The sequence below is a fragment of the Trachypithecus francoisi genome, unplaced genomic scaffold (assembly GCF_009764315.1).
Source record: "Trachypithecus francoisi isolate TF-2019V2 unplaced genomic scaffold, Tfra_2.0 Lachesis_group8, whole genome shotgun sequence".
Taxonomy (NCBI): Eukaryota; Metazoa; Chordata; class Mammalia; order Primates; family Cercopithecidae; genus Trachypithecus; species Trachypithecus francoisi.
This window is the reverse complement of record NW_022681473.1, coordinates 46,366,291-46,394,260: the sequence shown is the minus strand read 5'-3', so window position 1 is coordinate 46,394,260 and position 27,970 is coordinate 46,366,291. Positions and strand designations below refer to the sequence as shown.

General features: G+C 41.7%; 1 protein-coding gene across 1 annotated transcript; it reads right to left on the bottom strand.

The window, feature by feature from the left end:
• SPTY2D1 (SPT2 chromatin protein domain containing 1) lies at window positions 1-27,936 on the bottom strand. The gene is made up of 6 exons (XM_033207692.1): window positions 27,646-27,936; window positions 10,767-10,881; window positions 8,460-9,995; window positions 6,202-6,376; window positions 5,368-5,445; window positions 1-3,543 (listed from the first exon to the last, which is right to left on the bottom strand). The coding sequence occupies exons 1-6, from the start codon at window positions 27,703-27,705 to the stop codon at window positions 3,450-3,452; spliced, it is 2,058 nt and encodes a 685-aa protein (XP_033063583.1). The 5' UTR covers window positions 27,706-27,936; the 3' UTR covers window positions 1-3,449.
• Between the last annotated feature and the right edge of the window lie 34 nt (window positions 27,937-27,970).

The following is a 27,970-nucleotide window of genomic DNA, read 5'->3' as shown; positions in this document are numbered from 1 at the left end:
TATCAGTAAAATATTTTTAATGCCTACAATTTCTTATATACATAAATTGCAAAACTTTCACCTGTATATGCAAAAGTATATTCTCTTGCAGGTCAACAGCACCAGAAAACAAGCTAAGCTACCTAAAAATTTTTTTAACTTGATTTGTCCATTATGTAAAAGACAGGATGGATTTAATAACTCCAAAGAAATCTCTATCTCACTCTTAATCATACACTAAACGTCTGAATATTTAATCACATCCACTCAGAAAATAAATAGTAGTCTAATATATTCAATACATTGAAAATAAAACAACCAGTCTCTCTTCATATATTTATTCTCTTTCCAAACGTTTTGGTCTCCTGCTATATCTCAGAAATTTACTAATAGCTGCTTTTAAGTTACAAAATACAAAACAACTTATTTCTTAGAGAAAATCTTGGGTATTACATTAAAAATGAAAATTTGAGTTCTCACATCCTTCTTTTTTTTGAGACGGAGTCTCACTCTTGTCACCCAGGCTGGAGTGCAGTGGCACTATCTTGGTTCACTGCAACCTCCGCCTCCTGGGTTCAAGCGATTCTCTTGCCTCAGCCTCCCCAGTAGCTGGGATTACAGGTGCGTGCCACCACACCCGGCTGATTTTTAAATTTTTAGTAGAGACGGGGGTCTCACCATGTTGGCCAGGTTGGTCTCGAACTCCTGGTCTCCAGTGATCTGCCCACCTCGGCCTCCCAAAGTACTGGGATTACAGGCTTGAGCCACCAGGCGCCCGGCCAGACTTACTTTTTTGTTAACGGTCTTTGAACCTTTTCACGGCATACATGTAAGGCTGCCTGTGACATGTGGTACCCTGGCCTCCAACTGGACATAACTGCATTTATAGTTTAGAGAAAATACAAAGTTCTGAAAGTAGCCTTAAAAGAAGAGCGCTTTGCTTTGACATAGCAATATCAAAAGCAAGTGGGACTGTGCAATCAGAGCCATGAGTTTTATGAAAACTACTTTCCTTTCACATCGTTTGTTAGAAAATGCCACACCCATCATCATGTAACATTATTACAATCATGAAATATTACTACATTCGTGATTAACATTACCCAAAAGGCACATCTTCAAATGTTGAATTAAGAAAATCCAAAAATCAAAACAGTAGAGAATACATTAAAAATCAAGCATTTAATTTGTAAACCTTAATGAAATAACAGCCTACTCCACTTTCTTCAAAGGTTTGTGAGCTTTTTATAAGAGTGGTCAGGAAGTGCAGAAGAACAACATGGAAGACAGGATTTGGAAACAAGTCCAAAATTTAAAAGACTTAACCTTTTTTTTTCTTTTAAATGAGCCACAAAAGTGCTCTTTTATAATGTTGATGCAAATCAACATTTATATTACAGAAATGCACTCAGAAGTAACAGACACACAAGGTTAAAACCTGATTCTTCCCACTAAGTTCTGGAAATTTATTCTAATATAATGGTGCCTTTCTGTACAAAGAACTGTACCATATCATAAATTTACTACTAGTAAACTTTAAGCTACCAGAAATCTTTCAGCTGTGACAAGCACTTGATTGTAATGACAGATTTCAGAGTCTGAATATTGAAAAATATATATATCCAATAAAAAATTTTTGAAGGGGGAATAAAAGCACATAAATGGCAGCAGAGGAACTGGTGTTCTAAGCCTGTTTTATTACACGGGACATCACACTACCCTTAATTTCACTGAAGGTATCTGAGATGGGTGAGATAAAATCAATAGGATTTTCTACTACCATTGTAGCAGTTCTATATGTAGTTACAAAGGGTGTCATTCCTAATGATGATGACACCTTTCATGGGATTCAACTTAAAAATTAAATCCTTGTACTTTCAAAGTTTGAAACTCAATTCAAAATGAGTCAGTCATAAAAGCCTGGCTCATATGGTCCCATTAAGGGAGGCTAACAATGGTAATCTATAATACCCAGACTTGAAGAATAAAGACTTTATGGATAAAAAGGAATAAACCAAAACATTTGAGCCATTGAAGTATAAGGGCCTGTTGTAGGACAATCCCTCCTACTTCCTAATCTCCCCCATACAATGGCTTAAGATAGCCAGAATGTTTATTGTAGAACGTTTATTATTCCTACAAGCTTATGTCTCACTTCCCCCAAGCCTCCGTACTTACAGTCAAGGACAAATGCTCTCTAGCATCATATCTCATTTTCTGTTGCTGACAGTTCTTGAGACTTGGCTTCCTTCCAGCCTGATCCTAAGTCAGCCTGACTGGAACTGCTTGGACTTGAAGCTTAAGTCTATATTTATGACTTTAAAAAGGGTGAAAATGAGTTTCCACAGCTCAGTAAAATAACGGTAACAAGGAACATCCCTTCCTACCTGGGGAAAAAAATCTCTTCACAGTGCATAGTTTGAAATCAAAGTGCAATATGGGCAAAAAGAGAAGGTGGTGCTCTCGATACCATAAATTTAGTTTTTGGTTTTCTACCATTAATATTTGCTAACAAATTCAAGCTAAAAAATGAAGTCATTAATGTCACGAGGTACGGGGGCACCTTGGGATTTCAAAATATTTTTATGATGGGGAAGGGGAGGAGGGGGGAGCCTCACATGTTACTTCCTTATTTTATAAACTATTACTCTTTCAAATCTAATGTTTGAATAAAATATTTTTTCTTCAATATAAAAATGAACTTTTTTAGATAAAAATCAATCAGCACAGTGACCTTGTCTATCTTACACTAAAGCCAACATAACAGTAAATCTGAAAGGAAAATTTAGAAAACAATATTATACTGTTATAACCTGTATTTTAACTTGAAAATTTTTTCATTAATTCTAGCCACCTAAATTAATAAGTAAGAATGCTCAGCATCCAATCCATGAATACAGAATTTATTCTACTTTGTACTTCAAAGTCACAGGATGACATCCATATGATAGTTATAAATTCTACTCTACATTTTCAAGTTCTCAATCCATAGATTAGGACAAGTCACTTTATTGCTGGCAACATTCATGGAAGGTCCAGGTTTCTCATAAAAAGACTAATTTTGATTGGGAGCAGGGCAGTGCCCTACTCACAGATCAGCAGAATTATAGAAATCAAGAGACAACCTTTTTTTTCCTTTCAAAGTAGCAAAGGAACAATAAAAGATTGGCTGACTGGTGACTGGCCCCACATAAGAGTGCATAGCTCATCAGGATCAAGGCTGGCATCTGTGAACAGTTAACTTCATAAGAGCACATGTGGGCATTATATCATCTGCATTACAGATTTCACCCTGGAAAATATCTGAAAATATTTTATGCTCAAATGACAGCCTGCAAATGACAGTATGCATTCCTTCTCCTTGAGTACCCAAGTATAAATCTAAAATGATAAGGGGACTTCTTCAGTCTGAAGGCAGGAAATCCTTGCAGCAGAGCAGCTCTAGAATTTCACAAAAATAAAAGCAGCAGCTAACGCCTCTTCAGCTTCTTGGCCCTTCGACGTTGCATTTCTTCTTCTTCACGTCTCATTTCCTCTAAGTCCTCTTGCATACCTAGTCTTAAGCTGCCAAAGAATTTTTAAAGGGTCTTTGTTAATATACATGAGATGATCACTTTCCTTAAAAAGAATGAAATTTCCAACTGGGAGCTCACATGGATTGTGCTGATGCTCTCAAAATGCTTCAAGGTTTTACCACTGAAAACAAACTAGCAGGGATATTTTTTTTACCAAGGGTCACAGACCCAAATTGTAGTGGGAAAAAGAACTCAAACACCACAAAAACCTTAATATTTCCATTAAAATAATAAAATATAAGTTTATCTCAATAGCTTTTAAAAATAAACAGCAAGAAGCATTTATTCATTAACATTCTATTCTTGTTCTCTTCCAACACTTTAGTTTGAAATTTTATGGGCAAGAGGGAGAAAAAGATTTAGTATTCTGGCTTGAGGCTGAGGTGAATTATTTACCTATAATAACATTATGGCTGGGCACGGTGGCTCACGCCTGTAATCCCAGCACTTTGGGAGGCCGAGCCAGGCGGATCACCTGAGGTCAGGAGTTTGAGACCAGCCTGGCCAACATATAGTGAAACCCTGTCTCTACTAAAAATTACAAATATTAGCTGGGCGTGGTAGTGCACAACTGTAGTCCCAGCTACTTGGGAAGCTGAGGCAGAAGAACTGCTTGAACCCGGGAGGCGGGGGTTGCAGTGAGCCGCAATCATGCCACCGCACTCCAGCCTCGGTGACAGTCTTAGACCCCATCTCTTAAAAAAAACAAAAAACAAAAAACCACTATAAACAAAGTAATTACTTTTTACCCCAGTGGAGAAATTATCATTAGCTTACTATCAGATAGCCAAACAGAAATCAGAGGAAATATAATATACCTATATCCCTGAGGCCAGCAATGTTACAGGTTACCAAGATTGAGATGTGTCTGATGCAGAAAGAAAAGCAAGAATTTGCTACAACAGGATTAGGGAAAGCGTCTAACATTTACTGTGTATCCATACATGTGAGGCACTACACTAGGCACCTTGTACACATGTCTTAATCCTCGTAATACTTAAATGAGTAAAACAGTATATTCTCATTTTACAGAAGAAAATAGGCTGGGCATGGTGGCTCACATTTATAATCCCAACACTTTGGGAGGCTAAGGCAGGAGGACTGCTTGATCCCAGGACTTTGGGACCAGCCTGGATAACAAAGCAAGACCCCATCTCTTAAAAACAAAAAAACGGCCGGGCGCGGTGGCTCAAGCCTGTAATCCCAGCACTTTGGGAGGCCGAGACGGGCGGATCACGAGGTCAGGAGATCGAGACCATCCTGGCTAACACGGTGAAACCCCGTCTCTACTAAAGATACAAAAAACTAGCTGGGCGAGGTGGCGGGCGCCTGTAGTCCCAGCTGCTCGGGAGGCTGAGGCAGGAGAATGGCGTGAACCCGGGAGGCGGAGCTTGCAGTGAGCTGAGATCCCGCCACTGCACTCCAGTCCGGGCGACAGAGCGAGACACCGCCTCAAAAAAAAAAACAAAAAAACAAAAAAACAAAAAAACCAGTGACGGTCCAGTGCAGTGGCTCATGCCTGTAATCCCAGCACTGTGGGAGGCTGAGATGGGAGGATCACTTCAGGCCAAGAGTTTGAGACTAGCCTGGTCAACACAGTGAGACCCCATCTCTGTTAAAAAACAAAAAAACAAAAACCAGTGAAAAAACAGAACTGTTAAGGAATTTGTCTAAGGCCCTACAGCTAGTAAACAGGATTGGAATCCAGAATTCTCTGGCCCAAAGCCCCAGTTCCCAATGGTGCAACTGTAGCAATAAGCAGAAAGGAATTTTTAGGACATTTTTGCACAAGTGTGTTAAATTTTATGCTTACCTCTTTGCTTCTTCCTTCTGCTGCTCTTTCCAACTACTTTCCATGTAACGTAAGGCATAATCACTTTCATCTTTGTATCTGACAAAAGGAAATCAAAATGATAAAAAGAGAAAACTTCAATTTTCAAAACGAACTACATCCTCTCATTTAAAAAATCAGTATCTCCTTTAAAACTAAATCAAGCACACATTTAGAATTACTCCTTGCTTGGCATCGAGTGAGGGGAGTGGAGGATGGATAGAGGTAGGTTTCTGAAGTAAAGACAAGTTTTAGATAAGCCCTTATTACCCTCAGAGGGCAACTATTCTGAAGCTAATGTTCATGAAGGTACCAATCCTACAGTGCTTCCTCAACTCACTCACCTACATTTACTTGATAATTTATATTAAAATTTGAAAGCACAGTATATATGAAAATTATTTTATATATAATAATCTAATTAGAGCTTCATGACCATCATGAGGTGGGGAAAGACTTTAGACCAGAGGAAACTGAAGCAGATAGGTTAACGGACCAAGAACATACAGCTTGTTCTTTCAAGAGCCAATCTACTTCTACTACACTAAGCTGCTTCAATCTCACTAAATATATATCTTGTAACAATTTAAAAGGGTTATTTTTTGTTCCTCATGCAAATAACTACAGAAACTATTTTGAATTAAATATAAAATATTTAGTGCTAAAAGAGTACATTTATTTAAAACAACAATCACACAAGGGTTCCTAATTAAGAATTATATTCAGTGCCTCTACTATTAGTTTATTACCCCATGACATAAATTATTTAAAATAAGAAAAGGATGTCATAGTTATCTGAATCTTCTTTAGTCTTACTTTTTTCGGTCATAACCAAAAATTTCTCTAATGTGCTTGGATATTTCTTCCTGAGGCTCTCCTTCATCTTCGATAAAATCTTCCATTTCAGAGTCGTATTCATCATCATCATCATCTTCCTCTTCATATTCTCGCTGCCTTTTGTAACCAGTAGGGAAGGGAAGCCTTTGAGGACCTAAGAAACCATAAAGAATATTACAACTTAAAATGGTTCCAATGCAGTTCTATGTAAACTGAAATTGTGAGTCATCATTAAGATGGTATCCTTAAAAACCAAAGCAAGCAGGCTGACCCTAAGCACGGAGTCATCATCCTTGCTGTGTCATGGTATCCAGGAGGAACAGCACTCTTGTTTTATCCCAGGGCTTACCAGAAATGTCTTGTTCCATTTTCTAGCTTAGTAGTGCCAATATTTCTGAATTTATAAGATCAGTAAAATTTCTTTTTTTTTTTTTTTTGAGACAGAGTTTCACTCATTGCCTAGGCTGGAGTGCAATGGTGCAATGTTGGCTCACTGCAACCTCTGCCTTCCAGGTTCAAGCAGTTCCAGTTCTCCTGCCTCAGCCTCCCGAGTAGCTGGGATTACAGGCATGTGCCACCACGCCTGGCTAATTTTGTATTTTGAGTAGAGATGCGGTTTCTCCATGTTGGTCAGGCTGGTCTCAAACTCCCAACCTCAGGTGATCTGCCTGCCTTGGCCTCCCAAAGTGCTGGGATTACAGGCGTGAGCCACTGCACCTGGCCAAGATCAGCAAAATTTCTAAAAATAATATCGTTTACAAACCTCCACAGAATCATTAACTTTTGCCAAGTAAAGACCAAAAGTAGCAGCTACCATCTACTATAATCACAATTTCATTTAAAAATTTAAAGTTGAATGAAGTATGAATGATTCTCAGGATTATTCAAACTGAGTAAGTTTGACTGTAGGAAAAACTCACTACATCATCCTTATTTTTGTCATTCTGCCAAAAGACTGATAAAAACTTTGCATTTTTTTAATCAAATGCTTTGATTAAGACAGGCATTGATCAACAGCCCAGCATCTGGGAACAACTACTTTCTAGTTTTTGATTACAGACACTTCTTTTGTTCTTCTACAGTTGTTATAATATGCATGGCTTGTCTCCCTAGCTTAGTTTCTCAACCTTAGCTCCACGATATTTCGGACCAAATAATTCTTTGTTGTCAGGGGGCTATCCCCTGCACTGTTTGTCAGCAGCATCCCTGTCCTCTATTCAGTAGATGCCAGTAGCATCCCCCATAGCCCCAGATGTGACGATTGCCAAAAGTCCCCTGGGGGGCAAAACTGCCCTTGTTAAGAATCAATGGTCTAGCTTAACTAGGAAATTTAAAACAAGTAATTCAATCATTGGTTCCTTTTTATATCTCCATGGAGCCTAACAAGTGCTTTAATAAATGCCTATTAGCATAAAGCAAGTATGACCTAGCAGCTAGCAGGTGCCACCAATGATCACATACCTTGGGACAGTAGATTCCTGAAGGATCAGTGTTTAGGACCTTGATACTAACCATTATAACAGGCAGAAACACAAGTACAATCTAAAAACAGTTCCTGGCACATAATGGGTGCCCAAGAAATATCTGCTGAATAAGCTTCCAATTACACTCTGATCTTTGAAGACAAGTCTCTTTAGTCCTCAGGAAAAAGTAGATTAATTCATCCACTGTAGCATACATATATAAGTCACATACATTCACCCTGAATGTTCACAAATCACAAAGCTAAGTTTATCACACTTGGAGACGTTTCAAGGGTGAACACAGAGATCCTAGACAAGTATCTTTCTAAAGACCTTTCCAAGCCATGATAAAGGAACTCTCAGCAGGGCATAGTGACTCATGCCTATAATCCCAGCAGTTTGGGAAGCTGAGGAAGGCGGATCTCTGAGCCCAGGAGTTAGAAACGAGTATAGGTAACATATTGAGACCCCATCTCTATAAAAAATAAAAAGTTAGCCAGGCATGGTGGCACATGCCTACAGTCCCAGCTACTTGGGAAGCTAAGGTGGGAGAACTGCTTGAGCCTGTGATTGACCCTGTCTCAAAAACAAAACAAAACAAAACAAAAAAGGAACTCTCAACCACAGGACAGATAAAACATCATGATTCTATCAAAACTACAGTACATTAAAGGACAGCACATGAGGGGTTCACAGGGTCCCTGATAATATAAAAACTCTTTCCAATTTCCTAATGCCAAATATATACTCTTATAGGGTGAGGGGAAATTTTACCTTGGGCAGATCTGTAGCCAGATAGGGGAGGCTTCATTCCATTCATCTGTCCATTGCTGGACCGGCTAATGATATTCTTGGAAGAAATTGTTTCGGAGACAACAGTGCACTTAGGCTTTATCGTGGGACCTGAGCTACTAACTGTTCGCCCAGGTCTCAAGCTGCTCACTGGTCTTCCTGGGACTGAACTACTGACAGTCCGTCCAGCTGGAACTGAGCCACTTACGGATCTCCCAGGGCCACTGACAGACCGCCCAGGGGGGCCTGAGCCACTCACTGGTCGTCGAAGTTCATGTGGACTGCTCACAGGTCGGCCAGGGCCATGAGAGCTGCCCAAGGGTCTTGCAGAACTACCTGAACCACTGATGGGTTGCCCAGGGCCACTTGAGCTGCTTGCAGGTTGTCCAGGGCCACATGTACCACTGACTGTCCGCCTAGAGGGATTTGAGTCATTGGTTGGCTTCTTGGACCCATTGATTGATCGCTCAGGTCCTGAGCTGGAGCTGCCATTCTGGCGCTTAGGCACAGGGCCAGAACTAACTGTGGGTCGAGCAACTCCTGTGCTGGGCTGCCCAGGGGCTGAGCTAGAGCTGCTGCCTGGCTGCCTGACACCTGGACTCTTAGCCTTATTGTGTGGGGTGACCATGGGCCCAGGCCTGGAATGGCTAGGATGGGATGGAGATTTTTTGGCTTTGTGCTCAATAGCAGATTTCTGAGTCCTGCTAGCAGGAGTCTTTGGGACACTTGGTGAAGAGGTGCTGGAATAAGGCTTTCCAGCTCCATTGAAAACAGGTCTGTCGTGGCCCTCACGAAGTGAGGGTTGGGAGCTATTGCCAGATCCTGCCTTGATCCTCTCTCCTGGCATGGATTTGGATGAAGACAAAGCAAGGTGTTTCTCATTGGCCATGCTGGGTCTTGATTTCTTCTCAGCATGAGGAAGGGGCATTCCTTTGGAAGAAGGATGCCTGTCTCCAGAACCTCTGCTTAGTTTTGTGCCCACACTTTCTTTCTGAGAGGGTGCCTTTTTGGACACAGTTGGAGGTAGTTTTCCATCTGTCTCAAGTTTTTTTCTCCGATGCTTTCGTTCAAGGAATTCTCGCTCCCTAAGTTCTTCTGCAGTCATAGGTCGCTCTTCTGATTTCTTCACTACCTTGATTTCCACTGGTTCAAACTGCTTTTTCTCAGCCAGCCTGAGTAAATCAGTGAAGTTCATAGGTGGTGGGGCACTTTTAAGGAAGACCTTTGGTTTGCTTTCAACTTTGGGAGGTTCTTGCTCTTCCTCATACTCCTGCTCTGACTCTGCGTGATTGTACTCAAGGAATTCATTCTCTTCTTCCATTTCATACTCTCGGTCGGTTCCTTGGCTGGTATGGCTTTCTGTTGCCTGCCTCTTCTTTGACTTTTCCTCAATAGGAATCCCATTGTAACCATGGAAATTATCCTTTGTCCTCTTGGCCATAGCTCTTGCTTTCTTGTCATGTTTGAGCTCAATTCGCTTTTTCACTAGTTCCTCTTTTCTCCTTTTCTCCTCTAAGGCTAAAAGGGACAAAACAAGAATATGTTATTATTTCAAGATCTCAAGATTGCTCAAGTGAAAATACAATGTTCAGGTTACAGTTTGAAGACATCTAGGAATCAAATGAGGAAGTCATTTGAACAAGTATCAAATGAGTCATCTTTACATAATGAGTGGGAGACATATGGGTTTTTCTATATGACTAAAGCAAGTGGGAGACTTAGTTTTCAGCTTTAAATATAGAAAATACTTCAAACCAAATACATTACCAAGTTAAGAGAACATTAGTATCCACTTAGCAGTTGTTATTAATTACGATTCAATGAATACTTAAACATATTGAATCAGTTTCTTTGTATTTGCATGAAGTAGAACTATTTGAGATAAAGATGTTAAAACTTATCTCTAGTTTAGCCTTTTAGATAGCATTCTGTTAATAAAAATTAAAATGCAAAATGGGTAGAAACACTTTCAGAACCAAAGTTAAAGAATGGAGTTCTGATTGGGGACTTACTATGGCCAATTAGAAGACATGGCTACTAACCCCCAAAAATCTGTTACTTCAAGGGGAGAAAAAAAGAAAACGTTTATACAAATGATCGAGATAACATATGTAAAGCCATGAATACAGTCAGTTAACCTGGACACACACACACACACACACACACACACACACACACCCTCCCAAATCTGTTGACCTGTTATGTTTTTATAAACAGCCACTGGTTTAGTACAAGCTAGATGTGAAGATGGAAGACTTTAAAATTGAGAATAAGGCTATAGATACATACCTTTCCGTCTAAGCTCCTCTTCTTTCCTTTTAAGAAAAGCTTGTACAGCTGCTGATTGGACACCTTTAACTTTTGGGTCTTTTCTTGGAGGCCCCACTGCCAAACTATACCTTTTCTAAAAACAAAAACAGTAAAAGTTACAAGCAATTCAACTTTTAAAATACATTATTAGGTATAAGGCACTATGCCAGGTAATAAGAGGTACAAATGTTAACTATGAAACCTATTCTGAATAACTGAGAGATCATATAACCCATAGTAAAGCTTAGCTATAAAATTTCAGACTAAATATTTATTATGTATGATGATTTTTGGGTACAAAGTTTCTATGTAATATCCCAAAATCATGCATAAATGAACAATTCACAGAAGCATTGTTTTCAGGCTATTTTCCAAAAAAGTACCTGGACTGGGTAACTAAATGAAATCACCACCTAGAAGAATCGATTATTTGTGTTTTAAAATTCTGATTTAGGCTGGGCTCAGGGGCTCACGCCTGTAATCTCAACACTTTGGGAGGCCAAGGCAGGTGAATCATGAGGTCTGGAGTTCAAGACCAGCCTGGCCAACATGGTGAAACCCTATCTCCACTAAAAACACAAAAAATTAACTGGGCATAGTGGCGGGTGCCTGTAATCCCAGCTATTTGGGAGGCTGAGGCAGGAGAATTGCTTGTACCTGGGAGGCAGAGGTTGCAGTGAGCCAAGATCCTGCCACTGCACTCCAGCCCAGGTGACAGAGAAGCTCCATCTCAAAAAAAAAAATTCTGATTTAGGCCAGGTGCAGTGGCTCACACCTATAATCCCAACACTTTGGGAGGCTGAGGTGGGCAGATTACCTGTGTCAGGAGTTGGCAACCAGCCTGGCCAACATAGTGAAACTCCATCTCTACTAAAAATACAAAAATTAGCCGGGCGTGGCGGCGCATGCCTATAATCCCAGCTGCTTAGGAGGCTGAGGCAGGACAATGGCTTTAACACAGGAGGCAGAAGTTGCAGTGAGCCGACATTGCACCACTGCACTCCAGGCTGGCGAAAGAGCAAAACTCCGCCTCGATCAATCAATCAATAATCAGTAAGTAAATGTATAAAATTCTGAGTTAAAAAATAGCCTGCCTTAGAATGAAGCATTTCGAAGTCCAACTTTTCAAACAAACAGAAAAAACTACTCCTCACAACTATTTTCTCTCCTGACTACTCCAGATGATTTTCTAGTAGGGACTCATAGCTACGTGTGTTATTTCGCCTAGAATGTGGAAACACTGAGGTTTTACTTTGACCACACACAAAGACTAGGGGCAAACCACAGTAAAAAAGCATTTCAAAAAATCTATGCAATAAAGGCCCAATTCCCGGCAACCTTTAACTGTAGCTCTTATGTTCAGTAAATGTTAATTTGCCTCACAAACTTTTTCAGACAGGTTCCTATAATACCCCAAAAATGCTTACATTATCCTGGCACAGATGAAGCCTCTGGACCTCAGTTTTTATAGAACTGCATCAAGAAAGTACTAAACTCAAGTAATTACTAATTTGAACTACAAAAGGAAAAATATTTCCACTTTATAAGCACCTATTATGAGAGAAATATGATGAACATAGAGCTAAAATAAATTCAGACCAGGGATGAGTCACCTCTAGGACCATTCCAAATTAAATCCAGGAAATGAGATTTTTAAAGTATCCTCCTTTTTTTGTTTTGTTAGGCAGATGCATTCTCATCAAATGTACCTGTTGCTGTGGCTAGCAGAAAAAGAAACATGTCCAAGAACAAATTGAGACAACTTAGGAACCAAAAAACTATTTCCAAATATGTATGAAATTCTTGGAGGAAAACCAAAATATATGTGCTTACTCTACGGCTGCCAAATACGACATATCTTGAAACAGGCTGGAAGTTCCGAGTAAATTAGTCTGCCAACGAAGCAGCTAGCCAAGGAAGCAGGCTCTAATCCAACCTGAAAATCTTGTATGATGGCAATGCTGAGAAGTGACATATCCCTAATAGAGAGAAATCCCAAGCATCCAGATTTCTTTCCCAGTCACCTTGGCTAGGCCACAATGAGATCCTTTAAAGTCCGTATCTTTGTAAATTTAATTTTAGACTCTTTCCATAGTGGATAGGGGCTCAATATTTAAAGAAGAAAAAGGAGAAGGAAAGGGAGAGGAGAAAGAGAATACTGCTAACCTAACTAGATATATATAAAATTGTCCTTGTTTACAAGAAAAGAACCACAAACACAGGTCTTAATCACAAGGAGCTTACATTTTCATTGTGGAAAGGGCACCATGAATATGATTCAAATTAAGACATACAAAAACTTGTAAGCAGAGGCACACACTCACTCTACTCCATCCCATTAATGGATTTGGAAGCAGAGGAAGGTGGATTTTCTTTTCACCAACACTTAAGATTTTCCTGGCCAGTCGCAGTGGCTCATGTCCGTAATCCTAGCACTTTGGGAGGCTGAGGCGGGAGGATCGCTTGAGCCCAGGAATTAAGAGCCCAGCCTGGGCAACATGGTGAGAACTCATCTCTTTAAAAAAAGAAAAAAAAAGGCTGGGTGCAGTGGCTCACGCCTGTAATCCCAGAACTTTGGGAGGCTGAGGCAGGCGGATCACAAGGTCAGGAGATCGAGACCATCCTGGCCAACATGGTAAAACCCCATCTCTACAAAAAATACAAAAATTAGCTGGGCATGGTGGTGCCTGCGTGTAAACCCAGCTACTTGGGAGGCTGAAGCAGGAGAATCACTTGAACCAGGGAGTCAGAGGCTGCAGTGAGCCAAAATCATGCCACTGCACTCCAGCCTGGCGACAGAGCAAGACTCCGTCTCAATAAACAAAAAACAAAAATTTCCTGTCCCTGTCCATTATATAGCTCATAGAGTTATAAAGCCCCATACAAATCAAAGCCCCATACAAGGTTTTCCCCAAGAAAAATGCAAATACATATATTAGCGTTACTTATTTAAAACAGGACTGGTTTGCTGTCTAAATAACCCAGCACTGAGCACTATCTAACGTGAATTTGGGATAGATATCTTTCATCTTAACCTGGGACTGCAAGAGATAGAAAGTGGGATATGACAAACCAAAAAGCTGCTCTTGACTGAATACTGGTATCCAAAAGGGAAAACATCAGTGTCAATGGGACATAATTTAATGCAGTGTTTATTAGCAAGCTTCAGTCATTTGCATACTACCTTTATGATTTTTGCCTTTGTGGTATACTACCCCTACGATTACTTACTCATTTTAAAAAATATACAGAGTTCACTGGGTGCGGTGGTTCATGCCTGTAATCCCAGCACTTTGGGAGGACAAGGAGGGCAGATCACTTAATGTCAGGAGTTCGAGACCAGCCTGGCCTCGAACTCTGGTGAAACCCCATCTCCACTAAAAGTACAAAAAGTAGCCAGGCATGGTGGCTCATGCCTGTAGTCCCAGCTACTTGGGAGGCCGAGGCACAAGAATCACTTGAACCTGGGAGGCAGAGGTTGCAGTGAGCCAAGATCACGCCACTGCACTCCAGCCTGGACAACAGAGTGAGACTTGGTCTCAAAAACAAAAAAACAAAAAAAACAAAAAAAACCACAGACCTAACATCATGACCTATTATTACAGCTTTACCTCAGCAATAATATCCATAAAATGACTGACTTGAACAACTAGTTACATTTTTCCAATTCATATAAAAATACATACTATTAAGCCAGGTGTGGTGGCTCACGCCTGTAATCCCAGCACTTTGGGAGGCTGAGGCGGGCGGATCACAAGGTCAGGAGATCGAGACCATCCTGGCTAACATGGTGAAACCGCCGTCTCTACTAAAAACACAAAAAAATTAGCCAGGCGTGGTGGCAGGCGCCTGTAGTTCCAGCTACTCGTGAGGCTGAGGCAGTAATTGCTTGAACCCAGGAGGCAGAGGGTTGCAGTGAGCTGAGATTGCATCACTGCACTTTAGCCTGGGTGATTGTACTCCAGCCTGAGTGAGAAGAGCAAAACTCCATCTCAAAAAAGAAAAAAAAAAGAGAAAGAAACAAAACACTGACTTAGGGAACAAAAATACAGGAAAGGTAGAAAAGGAAGGTGGTGTTCAGGGACTCAGATTTGCTTTGAAAAGAATAACAAAGGCTACTTTTAGCTTTTTTTTTTCAAAGTATACACCTATTCTCATCAATTTATATGTTGATTTCAAATTGTGCCTTTTTAAACACCTCTAATCTTTAAGGATACTTAAGCTGGTCTCACATTTAACCCAACAACTTTGCAGTACTTATTGTCCTGTCCTTATGATGCAGGAGAAATTCAATACATCTATGCAACGTCTATTTTGTTGATCTTCTAAACAACTTAAAAAGCTAGCAGTAAGGCAAGGTCAGCACTGCTTTAATGAGGCTTAATCTTGTTTATATGAACTGAGCCATAATCAATTAATTTCTTATATCCTCTGTAGCTTAAAAATGTACTCAGGCCAGGCATAGTGGCTCATACTTGTAATTCCAGCACTTTGGGAGGCTAATTCGAGAGGATTGCTTGAGCACAGGAGTTCAAGACCAGCCTGGGCAACATAGGGAGACCCTGTCTTTCCAAACAATTTAAAAATTAGCTGGGCACAGTGGCACACACCTGTGGTCCCAGCTACTCGGGAGGCTGAGGCAGGAGGATTGTCTCAGCCAGGGAGGTCGAGGCTGCAGTGAGCTGTGGTTGTGCTACTGCACTCCAGCCTGAGCAACAGAGTAAGACCCTATCTCAAAACAAAAAACAAAAAAACCCAAAAAACCAAAAAAAACCTCAACAGCACAAATACCAGTAAGATATTAAAACACTCTTAGACAAAGTTTAGGTTCACAGCCTAAAAAAAAGACTGGGTCACTACAGATCATCTTTATATTTTTGGAAATATCTTTGAATGGCCGGGCACAGTGGCTCATGTCTGTAATCCCAAAACTTTGGGAGGTTGAGGTGAGAGGACTGATTGAGTCCAGGAGTTCGAAACTAGCCTGGGCAGCATACTGAGACCCCCCATCTCTACAAAATATACAAAAATTAGCCGAACATTGTGATGCACACCTGTAGTCCCAGCTACATAGCTGATGTGGGAGGATGGCTTGAGCCCAGGAGGTAGAGGCTGCAGTGAGCCATGATTGTGCCACTGTACTCTAGCCTGGGTTACAGAGCAAGACTCTGTCTCAAAAAGAAAATCTTTGAGACGTAATTCATATATCACAAAATTCATCCATTTAATGTATACAATTAAATGGTTTTTGATATACAGACCCTTAAACATGGTGCATGGGATGCCACCACCCTGTGCAGTAAGAAAAAATTCCGGCTGAGAATGGTGGCTCATCCCTGTAATCCCTGCACTTTGGGAGGCCAAGGCAGGTGGATCATCTGAGCTCAGGAGTTCAAGACTAGCCTGGCCAACATGATGAAACCCCATCTCTACTAAAAGCACAAAAAATTAGCTGGGCGTGATGGCGCGTACCTATAATCCCAGCTACTCAGGAGGCTGAGGCAGGAGAATTGCTTGAACCCAGGAGGTGGAGGTTGCAGTGAGCTGAGACCACGCCACTGTACTCCAGCCTGGGCAACAAGAGCAAAACTCCATCTCAAAACAACAACAACAACAACAACATTCCATGTATAACTTTTGACTCCCAAAAAACTTAACTACTAACAACTCAAAGTTGACCAGAAGCCTTACTGATAACATAGTCAATTAACATACATTTTATGCATCATGATATACCTTTTTCTTAATTGTTTTAAATATTTCTAGGCTATGTTCATCTGCAGGTTTTCTTAAGTTGTCACAAATTTTAAAAAAACTTATTGGAAAAAAATCCACGTATAAGCAAGTGGGTCCACACATTTCAAGCCTTTTTTTTTTTTTTTTTTTGAGATGGAGTCTTGCTCTGTTGCCCAGGCTGGAGTGCACTGGCACAATCTCGGCTCACTGCAACCTCCACCTTCTGGGTTCAGGCCATTCTCCTGCCTCAGCCTCCCGAGCAGCTGGGACTACAGGCGCCCGTCACCACACCTGGCTTTTTTTTTTTTTTTTTTTTTTTTTGTATTTTTAGTAAAGACGGGGTTTCACTGTTAGGCAGGATGGTCTTGATCTCCTGACTTCATGATCCGCCCGCCTTGGCCTTCCAAAGTGCTGGGATTACAAGCGTGAGCCACCATGCCCAGCCACAAGCCTATGTTGTCGAAGGGTCAAACTGCATCCACAGAGTTGTATAACCAACATCACCATCTGATTCCAGAATATTTTAATCATCCTCCCAAAAAATCTCTTGGCTTTAGCAATGACTCCACGCTCTCGTCTCCCCTCAGACCCTGGCAAACGCTAATCTACGTTCTGTCTCTATGCATTTACCAATTCTGGACATTGCATATAAATGAAATCATATGTGGCTATGATGGTTAATTTTATATGTCAACTTGACTAGGCTATAATACCCAGTTATTTAATCAAACATTAAGCATTACTGTGAAGGTATTTTGTAGATATAATATCTACAATCAGTTGACTTTAGGGTAAAGAAAATTACCCTCCATAATGTGGATGGGTCTCATCCAATCATGACAATGAAGGCATAAGAGCAAAACCCGAGGCTTCTAAGAAGAGGAATTCTATCTCAAACTACAGCATGAACTCCTGCCTGATTTTCTAGCCTGCTGGCCTGCCCTAGAAATTTCAGACTTGTCAGGCCTCCATAATCAATTCTCTAAAATAAATCTTACTGGCTCCATGGAGAACACTGACAGATACAGTAGCCTTTTGTATCTGGCTTCTTACACTAAGCATGTTTTCAAGGTTCATGTTGTAGCATGTATCAATATTTTCTTCCTTTTTGTGGCTGAATAATATTCCATTGTAAAGATATACCATGCATTATTTTTATATTCATCAGCTGAATATTCGAACTGTCTCTACTTTTTGGCTATTATGAATAATGCTGCTGTGAACATTTGTGTACAAATTTTTAGGTGGATGCACATCTTCCTTTCTCTTAGGTATATGACCACAGATCTTTTTTTCATTGAGCAGGCAAGACCTTTCAAAAGGGGGTTGCAATAGACCCTGGTATCAAAAGATGTGTTGTAATGAAATATTTAAAAAAACAGTTCCCCACAGGCGTGGCCCAGTGGAGAATCATTTTTAAAAAGACAGAAAAAAAAAAAAGCTTCAGGCTGGATTACATTACATTCTATTTAATAACCCAGAAGAACTACTTGGCACTTCCCCTCGCATCCCATGGTCATATTTAGCCTAGCAGCAGCACATCAAGATGGACCCATCAATTTTGAATCTGATTCAAGGCACCAGGCTGCTTCATTGTTTGAGCTTCATGGAAAGCAGCTGGACAAGAGTTTCTTTTATCCTAAGCATATCCATTTTATTACACTGCAAGCCACCTCCGTCATTCTGCTACACCCCAATGAATGATCCACCACAGTGAAATTTGTCATTTAAATACAACATCAGAGATTTTGCCAATATTTTTAATTCTGAAGCCAAGAGCTTTAGAAAATTTTAAGCCACTTTAAGACATATCTGTTCCTTGCATTTAAACTGTATCATCTAGGCCAGATTAAGAAAATAAGGAGACATCAGTCTAGAAATATGTGTACACCAAATACTGTATGTTATGTTGGAATCAATAGTCAATCCCTGGCCAGCGCAATGGCTCATGCCTGTAATCTCAGCACTTTGGGAGGCCGAGGCGGGTGAATCACCTGAGGTCAGGAGTTCAACACCAGCCTGACCAACATGGAGAAACCCCATTTCTACTAAAAATACAAAACTAGCCAGGTGGGATGGCGCATTGCCTGTAATCCCACCTACTCGGGAGGCTGAGGCAGGAGAATTGCTTGAACCTGGGAGGCGGAGGTTGTGGTGAGCTGAGATTGCGCCACTGCACTCCAGCCTGGGCGACAGAGCGAGACTCCATCTCGAGAACAAACAAACAAAAAAAAGTCAATCCCTCCATGAAAGCTGTTCTTTACCCAGGAGATAACATATTGTTTCAATTGTAGAAAATATAAATTTCTTGATGGCTTTACATAAGAGATTTATAACTGGTTAGAATTAGGAGTTAGGAATATTCAAAGAATGCTACATCCTTAACTTTAATAATTACCACACAGTTTTAAAAAATTTTCTCAGAACATCAGAGTCAGAGAAAGAAAGTAGGCCTGGAAAACCAATAGTTCCATTAGAACTGCTTAGCTGGATGGCTAAGAGGATAAAAATTAATAACCTGCACCAAAAGATGCTACTCATAATTGCTATGGAGTTAAATGTAAACATTACTGTTATTGTGTTTATAAAAACATACCTGATTATAAAATGTAATAATATCAGATAGGTGTCTCATGGAGTCTCTAGTCTAACCTCTATGTTAGAAATGGCCCAGGACACCTGTGTATTTACTGGCAATCACACAGTTTATAGCAGAATCTGAATTAGAATCCAGATAGCCTAACTCAGCCCCGAAAGTGTTCTCACTACAACACATCTCACCTCTTTTTTTTTTAAGAAATACATAGGGTCTTGCTTGATCTGTCACCCAGGCGGCTGGAGTGCAGTGGCATGACCTTGGCTCACTGTGGCCTCAAACTCCTGGGCTCCAGTGACTCTCCCACCTCAGGTTCCCGAGTAGCTGGGACTACAGGCACACACCACCACAACTGGCTATTAATAATTTTTGTACTTTTTATAGAGATGGAGGGGTCTCACTTTGTTGCCCATGCTGGTCACTTCTAATTTAACTCCAACACTTTTTTTTTTGAGATGGAGTCTCACTCTGTTGCCCAGGCTAGAGTGCAGTGGCATGGTCTCGGCTCACTGCAACTTCCACATCCCGGGTTCAAGCAATTCTCCTGCCTCAGCCTCTCGAGTAGCTGGGATTACAGGCACCTGCCACCACACCCAGGTAATGTTATCTATTTTCAGTAGAGATGGGTTTCACCATGTTGGCCAGGCTGGTCTCGAATGCCTGACCTCATGATCCGCCCACCTCGGCCTCCCAAAGTGCTGGGATTACAGGCGTGAGCCACAATGCCTGACTCTAACACTTTCATCTCTAGTTTCTAATTTAACTCTAAAACTTGGATCCCTAGTTCTAACTTCCTTTCCCTAATTTCCACCTGCCTCTTGGATAATGCCAGTACTTCAGAAAGGTCTACAACTGTACCTCCATCTTATCCTCCCTCACCTTCAGAGTCTACTTCTGTTAACCATGCTGGCACTCTCCTAAACAAGCTGTAAACATCCTTCTGCCTATCAGTTTCCAAATGATTTTGGTTTGGCCTTTACATTTCTCTCCCATCAGACTCTACTGTATACTAAGAATGTCATTTAAATAAAAAAAAAAAATAGAGTTACTGCCTAAGGCTGGAGTTGGGGATAGGGAATTGGATGGGTTCAAGCTGTGTAGGTAACAACCTTCCTCACTATACCATCCTCAGTACACGTCCCTCATTCAACACAAGCTCATAATTAACAGCAAGAACTCTGGAGCTAATCTGCCTGGATTAGATTCTCTGCTCTACCGCATCTAGCTTTATCACTTGTTAGCTGTGTGACCATGGGCAAGTTACAGGCCTCAGTTTCCTCATTAGTAAAATACTCTTCAATATATGGTTATTATGGTGATTAAATTAATTAATATATAAAGTGCTTAGAACAGTGCCTGGCACAGAGTAAGCACTATAAAGGTTAATTGTTACTTAGAAAGAGATTATCTTGGTAGTGATGGGGAAGGGAAATAACAGAAAATCTATGGGAATAAGGTGAACAGTAGTTTCTAAAAGACCCTCTCCCTAAAACACCAGTTGAGAGGTACTGCTCTAGGTTAGAAATCCAACACTGCCCCAGACATGAGACAAGTAATCTTCAAATCTGTGAAAGAAAATGGAGAGTCTTTTTGGGGATTCTAAAGGTTGTTCAGCCCTGAGGAGGTTGACTTTGGAGACGGAGTCTTGGAGCATGACCTCTTAATTAATGACCTTTTGTTTTAAATTAACTTCCTCATGTTCTTGTACCAGGCTCAGACCACATGGCTGAGATAAAAGACCCCTGGCCAGGTGCGGTGGCTCATGTCTATAATCCTAGCACTTTGGGAGGCCGAGGCAGGTGGATCACCTGAGGTCAGGAATTCGAGACCAGCCTGGCCAGCATGATGAAACCCCATCTCTACTAAAAATACAAAAAAAAAAAAAGCTCCCCTATCCCATAGGGGTAAGCCCAGTGGAGAATCATGTTTAAAAAGAAAAACAGTCAGAGGCGTGGTGGTACATGCCTGTAATCCCAGCAACCTGGAAGGCTGAGGCAAGAGAATGGGTTGAACCTGGGTAGCAGAGGTTGCAGTGAGCCAAGATCACACTATTGCACTCTAGTGGGCTACAGAGCAAGATGTCATCTCCAAAAACAACAACAACAAAAAACCCTTCACCAGGCGTGGTGGCTCACGTCTGTAATTCCAGCACTTTGGGAGGCCAAGGCAGATGGATCACTTGAGGTCAGGAGTTCGAGACCAGACTGGCCAACATGGTGAAACCCCATCTCTACTAAAAAATACAAAAATTAGCTGGGCATAATGGTGCATGTCTGTGGTCCCAGCTATTCGGGAGGCTGAGGCAGGAGAACTGATTGAACCAAGGAGGCAGAGGTTGTGGTGAGCTGAAATGGCGCCACTGGACTCCAGCCTGGGCAACAGAGCAAGACTGTCTGCAGAAAAAAAAAAAAAAAATTCTTGACTGAGATAAGAGATCCCTTGACTATTACATCCTTAATGTGGAATGTTAAATACACCCTTTACCGAATTGCTACAACTATGCATTAACCTTGTATAGAAAATACTGAAATCCTGTTAAGCTTCCTCAGTCCTTGCCTATATAAAAGATTCTCAAATCTCTCCATTTTGGAGCACTTCATTTGGCTATTATGAATAATGCTGCTGTGAACATTTGTGTACAAGTTTTAATGTGGATGTATGTTTTCCTTTCTCTTGGGCATATGATCATAGATCTTTTTAACATTGAGCTGGCAAGACCTTTCAAAAGGGGGTTGCAATCAAACCTTAGTATAAAAGATGTGGTACTGGAATGTTTTAAAAGACAGCTCTCCCATCCCATAGGGGTAAGCCCAGTGGAGAATCATGTTTAAAAGGAAAAACAGTCACAGGCTGGGTTGCATTATATTCTATTTAGTAAGGCAGAAGAACTATCTGGTACATAAGAGAATGCATACATCCTGAAATACACACATTTTGAAATTTTCTGCTGTAGGATTATCTGTCTGCTTTGTGGAGTCTGCGTCTTCCCAGGTAGCCATCCTCAAACTGCACTCAAATAAGCTCAATATCATATTGCCAGGACCTCGTTATTAAGGTGAACGGATCCAAGGGTGGGGAGCAATCCAGTTACAATCCATTATAGATCAAACGTTACCTGCAGAAAAAAGTCATCTACAGAAACTTTTTGTTGGCCCACAGTGTTTTTTAAAAGAAAATGTAACTACTATGCAAATTGTAGGCTTCTTTTAAATACATGGAGCTTGGCATCTATCATTTTTTATCCAGACTACTTCAAGAATTTACATTATCTACCTGGCCCCTGAAGACATCTGAATTTCCTGTCCTAGTTAAGGTCCTGGGCTCTTACTTTCACTACCTATGGTTCTTATCCTTAAGGGGCTATAGGCAGACCCCCAAATTCTGGTATACCTGGTACCACATGAAGGTTTGCCCTTTACCTTTTGGTTTGTGGCGGCGGAGGGTGGGGTGAGGGGGAGGTCACACCAGAGCTTCAGTAGCTTTTCTGGTTATTTTTCACAGTCTCACTGGGAGAAAGACCATATATGTTGTCTTATGCTTTACAAGCCATCAATTATAGCTATGTGATGGTTGGGTGCCGTGGCTCGCGCCTGTAATTCCAGCACTTTGGGAGGTCAAGGCAGGTAGATCACTTGAGGCCAGGAGTTCGAGACCAGCCTGGTCAACATGGCAAAATCCCATCTCTTAACTAAAAATACAAAAGTTAGCTGGGCACGGTGGCGCACAGCTGCAGTCCCAGCTACTCAGGAGGCTGAGGCAGGAGAATCGCCTGACCCCGGGTGGCAGAGGTTGCAGTGAGCCCAGGTCGCATCACTGCATTCCAGCCTGGGTGAGAGTGAGACTTTGTCTCAAAAAAAAAAATTACAGCTACGTGAGGCCTGTAAGAATCCACATTCTAAGCTCTAGTATTCTACCAAAACAAGTTAAACTACTTTGTTTTTCCTACTGGAACCCAGGGAGGAAAATCAAGTGGAAGTTTACCAAAAATACCTTTTCTCCTTTATATATAAACAGAGCCAGTGATGACAACTTGTTCCATCACCTGAATCAGCAGTTATTATGTATTCAGTTTTCCACTGGGAAATGATAGTGTGCCTAATATTTCTGGGCCTGATGCAATTCTACCTTTAACATAAAAAAGTATTTCTGTTAAAAAGAAACAAAAAAATGATGATTAGGGAAATACTCATAGCTTCTCAAGACAGATACAATAGGTACTTTTAAAAAATAAAGCTCTGGCTGGGCGCAGTGTCTCACACCTGTAATCCTGGCACTTTAGGACGTCGAAGCAGGTGGATCACGAGCTCAGGAGATTGAGACCATCCTGACCAACATGGTGAAAACCCGTCTCTACTAAAAATACAAAAATTAGCTGGGTGTGGTGGCATGCGCCTGTAATCCCAACTACTCGGGAGGCCGAGGCAGGAGAATCACTTGCACCCGGAAGGCGGAGGTTGCAGTGAGCAGAGACAGCGCCACCGCACTCCAGTCTGGTGACAGAACAAGACTCCATCTCAAAACAATAACAACAACAAAAAGCTCTGCAAAGAGTCTGAAGGGCTGAAGTGGCTGTACAGGTGTTTGAATTTTAGTCTAATAATTGCTAGTCACTGGATTTCCTTGGCATAGTAAAGGTCTGACCTAAGAACTCTGAAGACTTAAATTCTGAGCATTAGCTCTGATAGGTTCCAAATGAAGGTGGGAGGAGGAGTTGGCGAACAGGGAAAAATTGAACCAATCAATAGAGAGAGATGCAGCCTAGCTGTTACTGCAAAGCCTCTGTGGTTCTCAGATCAATTAATCAAGTAAGTTCATATCAGCAGGGTGTTTATAGGGCAGGGAGGGGTACAGTTGTCTTTTTTTTTTTCTTTTCTTTAATTTGAGACAGAGTTTCGCTCTGTCACTCCGGCTGGAGTGCAGGGGCATGATCTCTACTCACTGCAACCTCTGTCTTACTGCAACCTCTGCCTCTCAGGTTCAAGCCATTCTCCTGCCTCAGCCTCCTGAGTAGCTGAGATTACAGGTGTGTGCCACCATGCCTGGCTAATTTTTGTGTTTTTAGTAGAGACGGGGTTTCACCACGTTGGCCTGGCTGGTCTCGAACTCCTGACCTCAGGTGATCTGCCCACCTTGGCCTCCCAAAGTGCTGGGATTACAGGTGTGAGCCACAGCGCCCGGCCAGAAATAAAGCTGTTAATTGATATGATAGTCCCCAACTCTCTATTTCTTTGTTTTTATAATTGTGAAATATCATAGACATAGTGTACAGTGTTAAGAGATTATTACAAAGCAAGTATCCTTGAAAGCCACCATCCAAGTCAAGAAACATTTCAAGACAGGCCTGGCTCAGTGGTTCACACCTATACTCCCAGTAGTTTGGGAGGCTGAGTTGGGCTGATCACTTGAGGCCAAGAGTTTGATATCAGCCCTGTCTCTACTAAAAATACAAAAAAAAAAAAATCAACTGGGCGTGGCGGCGCACCCCTGTATTCCCAGCTACTCGGGAGGCTGAGGCAGGAGAATGACTTGAACCTGGGAGGCGGAGGTTGCAGTGAGCCAAGATTTCACCACTGCACTCCAGCCTGGGCAACAGAGACTCCATCTCAAGAAAAAAAAGAAAAGAAAAGAAAAGAAAAAGATTTATTTCTTTTAAAATAGATAACAAAAAAAGAAAAAAACGCTTTATTTCTTTTAAAATAGATAGCAAAAAAAGAAAAAAGCTTTATTTATGTTAAAACAGATGGAATAAATATGTGAAAATGTTAATATGCTAAATGTAGGGTTTGGGTATATAAGAAATGCGTTAACATTCCTTATGTTTGAAAGTATCCAAATTAAGCTGATAAAGAGAAAGTAAATGGAATAGTTAGATGAATCAAGTTACTGCAAATCAAGTAAAGCATGAAATTTGGCTGGGTGTGGTGGCTCACACCTGTAATTTCAGCACCACTTTGGGAGGCCAAATTGGGCGAATGACTTGAGGTCAGGAGTTCAAGACTAGCCTTGCCAACATGGTGAAACCCTGTCTCTACCAAAAATACAAAAGTTAGCTTGATGTGGTGGCGAGCGCCTGTAGTCCCAGCTACTCAGGAGACTGAGGCAGAAGAATTGCTTGAACCCAGCAGGTGGAGGCTGCAGTGAGCCAAACCCATGCCACCGTACTCCAGCCTCCAGCCTGGGCGACAGAGTGAGACTCCATCTTAAAAAAAAAAAAAGGCCGGGCGCGGTGGCTCAAGCCTGTAATCCCAGCACTTTGGGAGGCCGAGACGGGCGGATCACGAGGTCAGGAGATCGAGACCATCCTGGCTAACACGGTGAAACCCCGCCTCTACTAAAAAATACAAAAAACTAGCCAGGCGAGGTGGCAGGCGCCTGTAGTCCCAGCTACTCGGGAGGCTGAGGCAGGAGAATGGCGTAAACCCAGAAGGCGGAGCTTGCAGTGAGCTGAGCCACTGTACTCCAGCCTGGGCAGCAGAGCGAGACTCCGTCTCAAAAAAAAAAAAAAAAAATTAACTACAGTCTTATGGGTCTATTCCTCAAATAGTTTCTTTTGTGACTTTAATTCCATGTAAAAAGATAAGAATTATAATGCTGGTAACTAAATCAAACTTCTAGGCTTACTAGCTTTGGCGGGCAGCGGTCAGAGAATGCATGATTCATAAAATATATGGCTATATTATCAATTTTTTTCTGACGGAGTTTTGCTCTTGTTGCCCAGGCTGGAGTGCAATGGCACAATCTCAGCTCACTGCAATCTCCGCCTCCTGGGTTCAAGCGATTGTCCTGTCCCAGCCTCAGCTGGGATTACAGGCGCACACCACCATGCCTGGCTAATTTTTGTATTTTTAGTAGAGACAGGGTTTCAGATTTGTCAGGCTGGTCTTGAACTCCTGACTTCAGGTGATCCTCCTGCCTAGGCCTCCCAAAGTGCTGGGATTACAGGTGTAAGTCATTGTACCCAGCCATCTATTAAATTTTAAATTACTTTTTCCGCCTTTTTGATTCCTGTTATTCCAATCGTAGATAATGCATATATTATGAAATATACACATATTTTGAAATTTTCTGCTTTAGGGTTATCTGTCTGCTTTTCTCCCAGCAGCTACTGGCTTTCAAAATAAGAAATGACTTAGTTCTGATTCTTCCATAGAACAGTCCTGGGCATCAAAGCTAGTCTTTGACCTCTACTGAAATTCAATAAGATCTAAAATGAAATATAGACCAAATTATGCAAAGATGAATGGTTACTAGACCCAATATTGATTCATCTGGAAAATTTACAGATGCTTCTAGAAAGTAAATCTGTTGATCTGGGTTTCAAAGGTTTGATTCTATACCTTCAACATGCAAAGCTTATGACGCATGGCTTAGAGGAATGGTTATTCCTCTAAGTTCTTGGGAACTTAGAGTTCTTGGGATAGGAGATGGCTGTGTGTGTGTGTATACACATACTTATAAACATAAATACAGACCTTTTTCAGATCAATATTTTCAAAGGGATAAAAGAATGAACTAGCCTCAGAAGACAAAAAAAAAGGCAGAACAGAAAAAAATGAATATTGCAATATACGAATATCTAGGAAATGCACAGCACTTCGTGGGAGCTCATTTCTAGCTGAATTGACTTTGAGAGTCGTTTTAGTTCTACACCTCACTGCTCAAACCGCAGGCATCACCATGCAACTTACCGGTTTACAGCTGTGCTGTGGGTACCATCTGAAAATCTGGAAATGATTAGCTTATGCAAAACAGCCACAACCCCCAGAAACCAGGCGCTCTCTACCACTTTACCATTTAAGTCTTACACCACTCTTGCGACTGTAAACGAATTGACAAACATCTACTGAGCAAATGGGACCTAGATTTTAAACAAAGACTGAAATCTGGAAGGCTACAAGTAAACGGAAGCTGAAACTAGCTCGCCTATTCTGTTGGCCAAGAATTTCGTGGAATCTGCTAAACTTCTCTTCCCAAAAATGATACTCATCTCCTGGGAGGTGATAATTTAATCACCTCGGTGGCTGAGTGGGTGGGGCCGCGTCAGAGAATTCTTTCAAGAAATCACTAACCGTTTGACTTGAAGATCGATGAGAAACCAGCCAAAAGGCTATCAGGCCAAGGACCCCAACCCCCGTAACTCCCTTACATACATACTTCCTTCCCAATCTCTGGGCTGAAGTTTATGCCGAAGCCAAAAACTACCAGCGCTACAATCCACTGCGTGCCAGGCACAGCTCACTCACCGCTTTCACGCAGTTCTAACTAAAACACCCAAACCGCAAAGTCCCTGTTGCAGGGGTAAATAAGCCGGCGAAACCCATTCACAGGAAGGCTCCCGCACGCACCTCGTCCCAAGTCCTTTTCCCCCGAGTTCCCAAGAGTATAAATTCAAGAAAAGAAAATAAGGCGTCCAGGTCTTTCCTCTCCCGGAGCCGATAGGCAGCTGCCTAGAAGTTCCATCGGCCACATACATTCCGAACTTGGAAGATTAGGGTCCCCTTACATGACGCCCCAGCTGCTACTTACCGGCACATTGTTGACACCTTGTCCCTTGGAAGCTATCAGGAGAATTTCTCTGAAGTCCATGTTGGGCCGAGGCGGGAGAAACTGGGGCAGGCACTCGGAAAGGACTGACAGCGAACCTAACCGAGGAGCCCAGCTACAGCCAAGTGCGCTGCCTCGGCAGCCCCACTGCCACCCTGCCTCTGCAGGACCACTTCCGGCGCCTTCCTATGCCGTCTGCCCGCCCCCTTCCCTCCACGGCCTATATCCTTTCAGGGCCGCCACAGCGCTCGCGAGTCCCTGCGCAACTTCCGCTTTTAGGCCGAGACACGTACAAACGTGATACGTG

Excerpts from the sequence above, each read along its gene's own strand:
- SPTY2D1 (XM_033207692.1), bottom strand. The coding sequence starts at position 27,705 with ATGGACTTCAGAGAAATTCTCCTGATAGCTTCCAAGGGACAAGGTGTC. Across the intron at positions 10,882-27,645 it reads AAGGTGTCAACAATGTGCCG|AAAAGGTATAGTTTGGCAGT; the intron begins GTAAGTAGCAGC and ends TTTTGTTTTTAG. Across the intron at positions 5,446-6,201 it reads TTTGGTTATGACCGAAAAAA|ATACAAAGATGAAAGTGATT; the intron begins GTAAGACTAAAG and ends TCCTTTTGTCAG.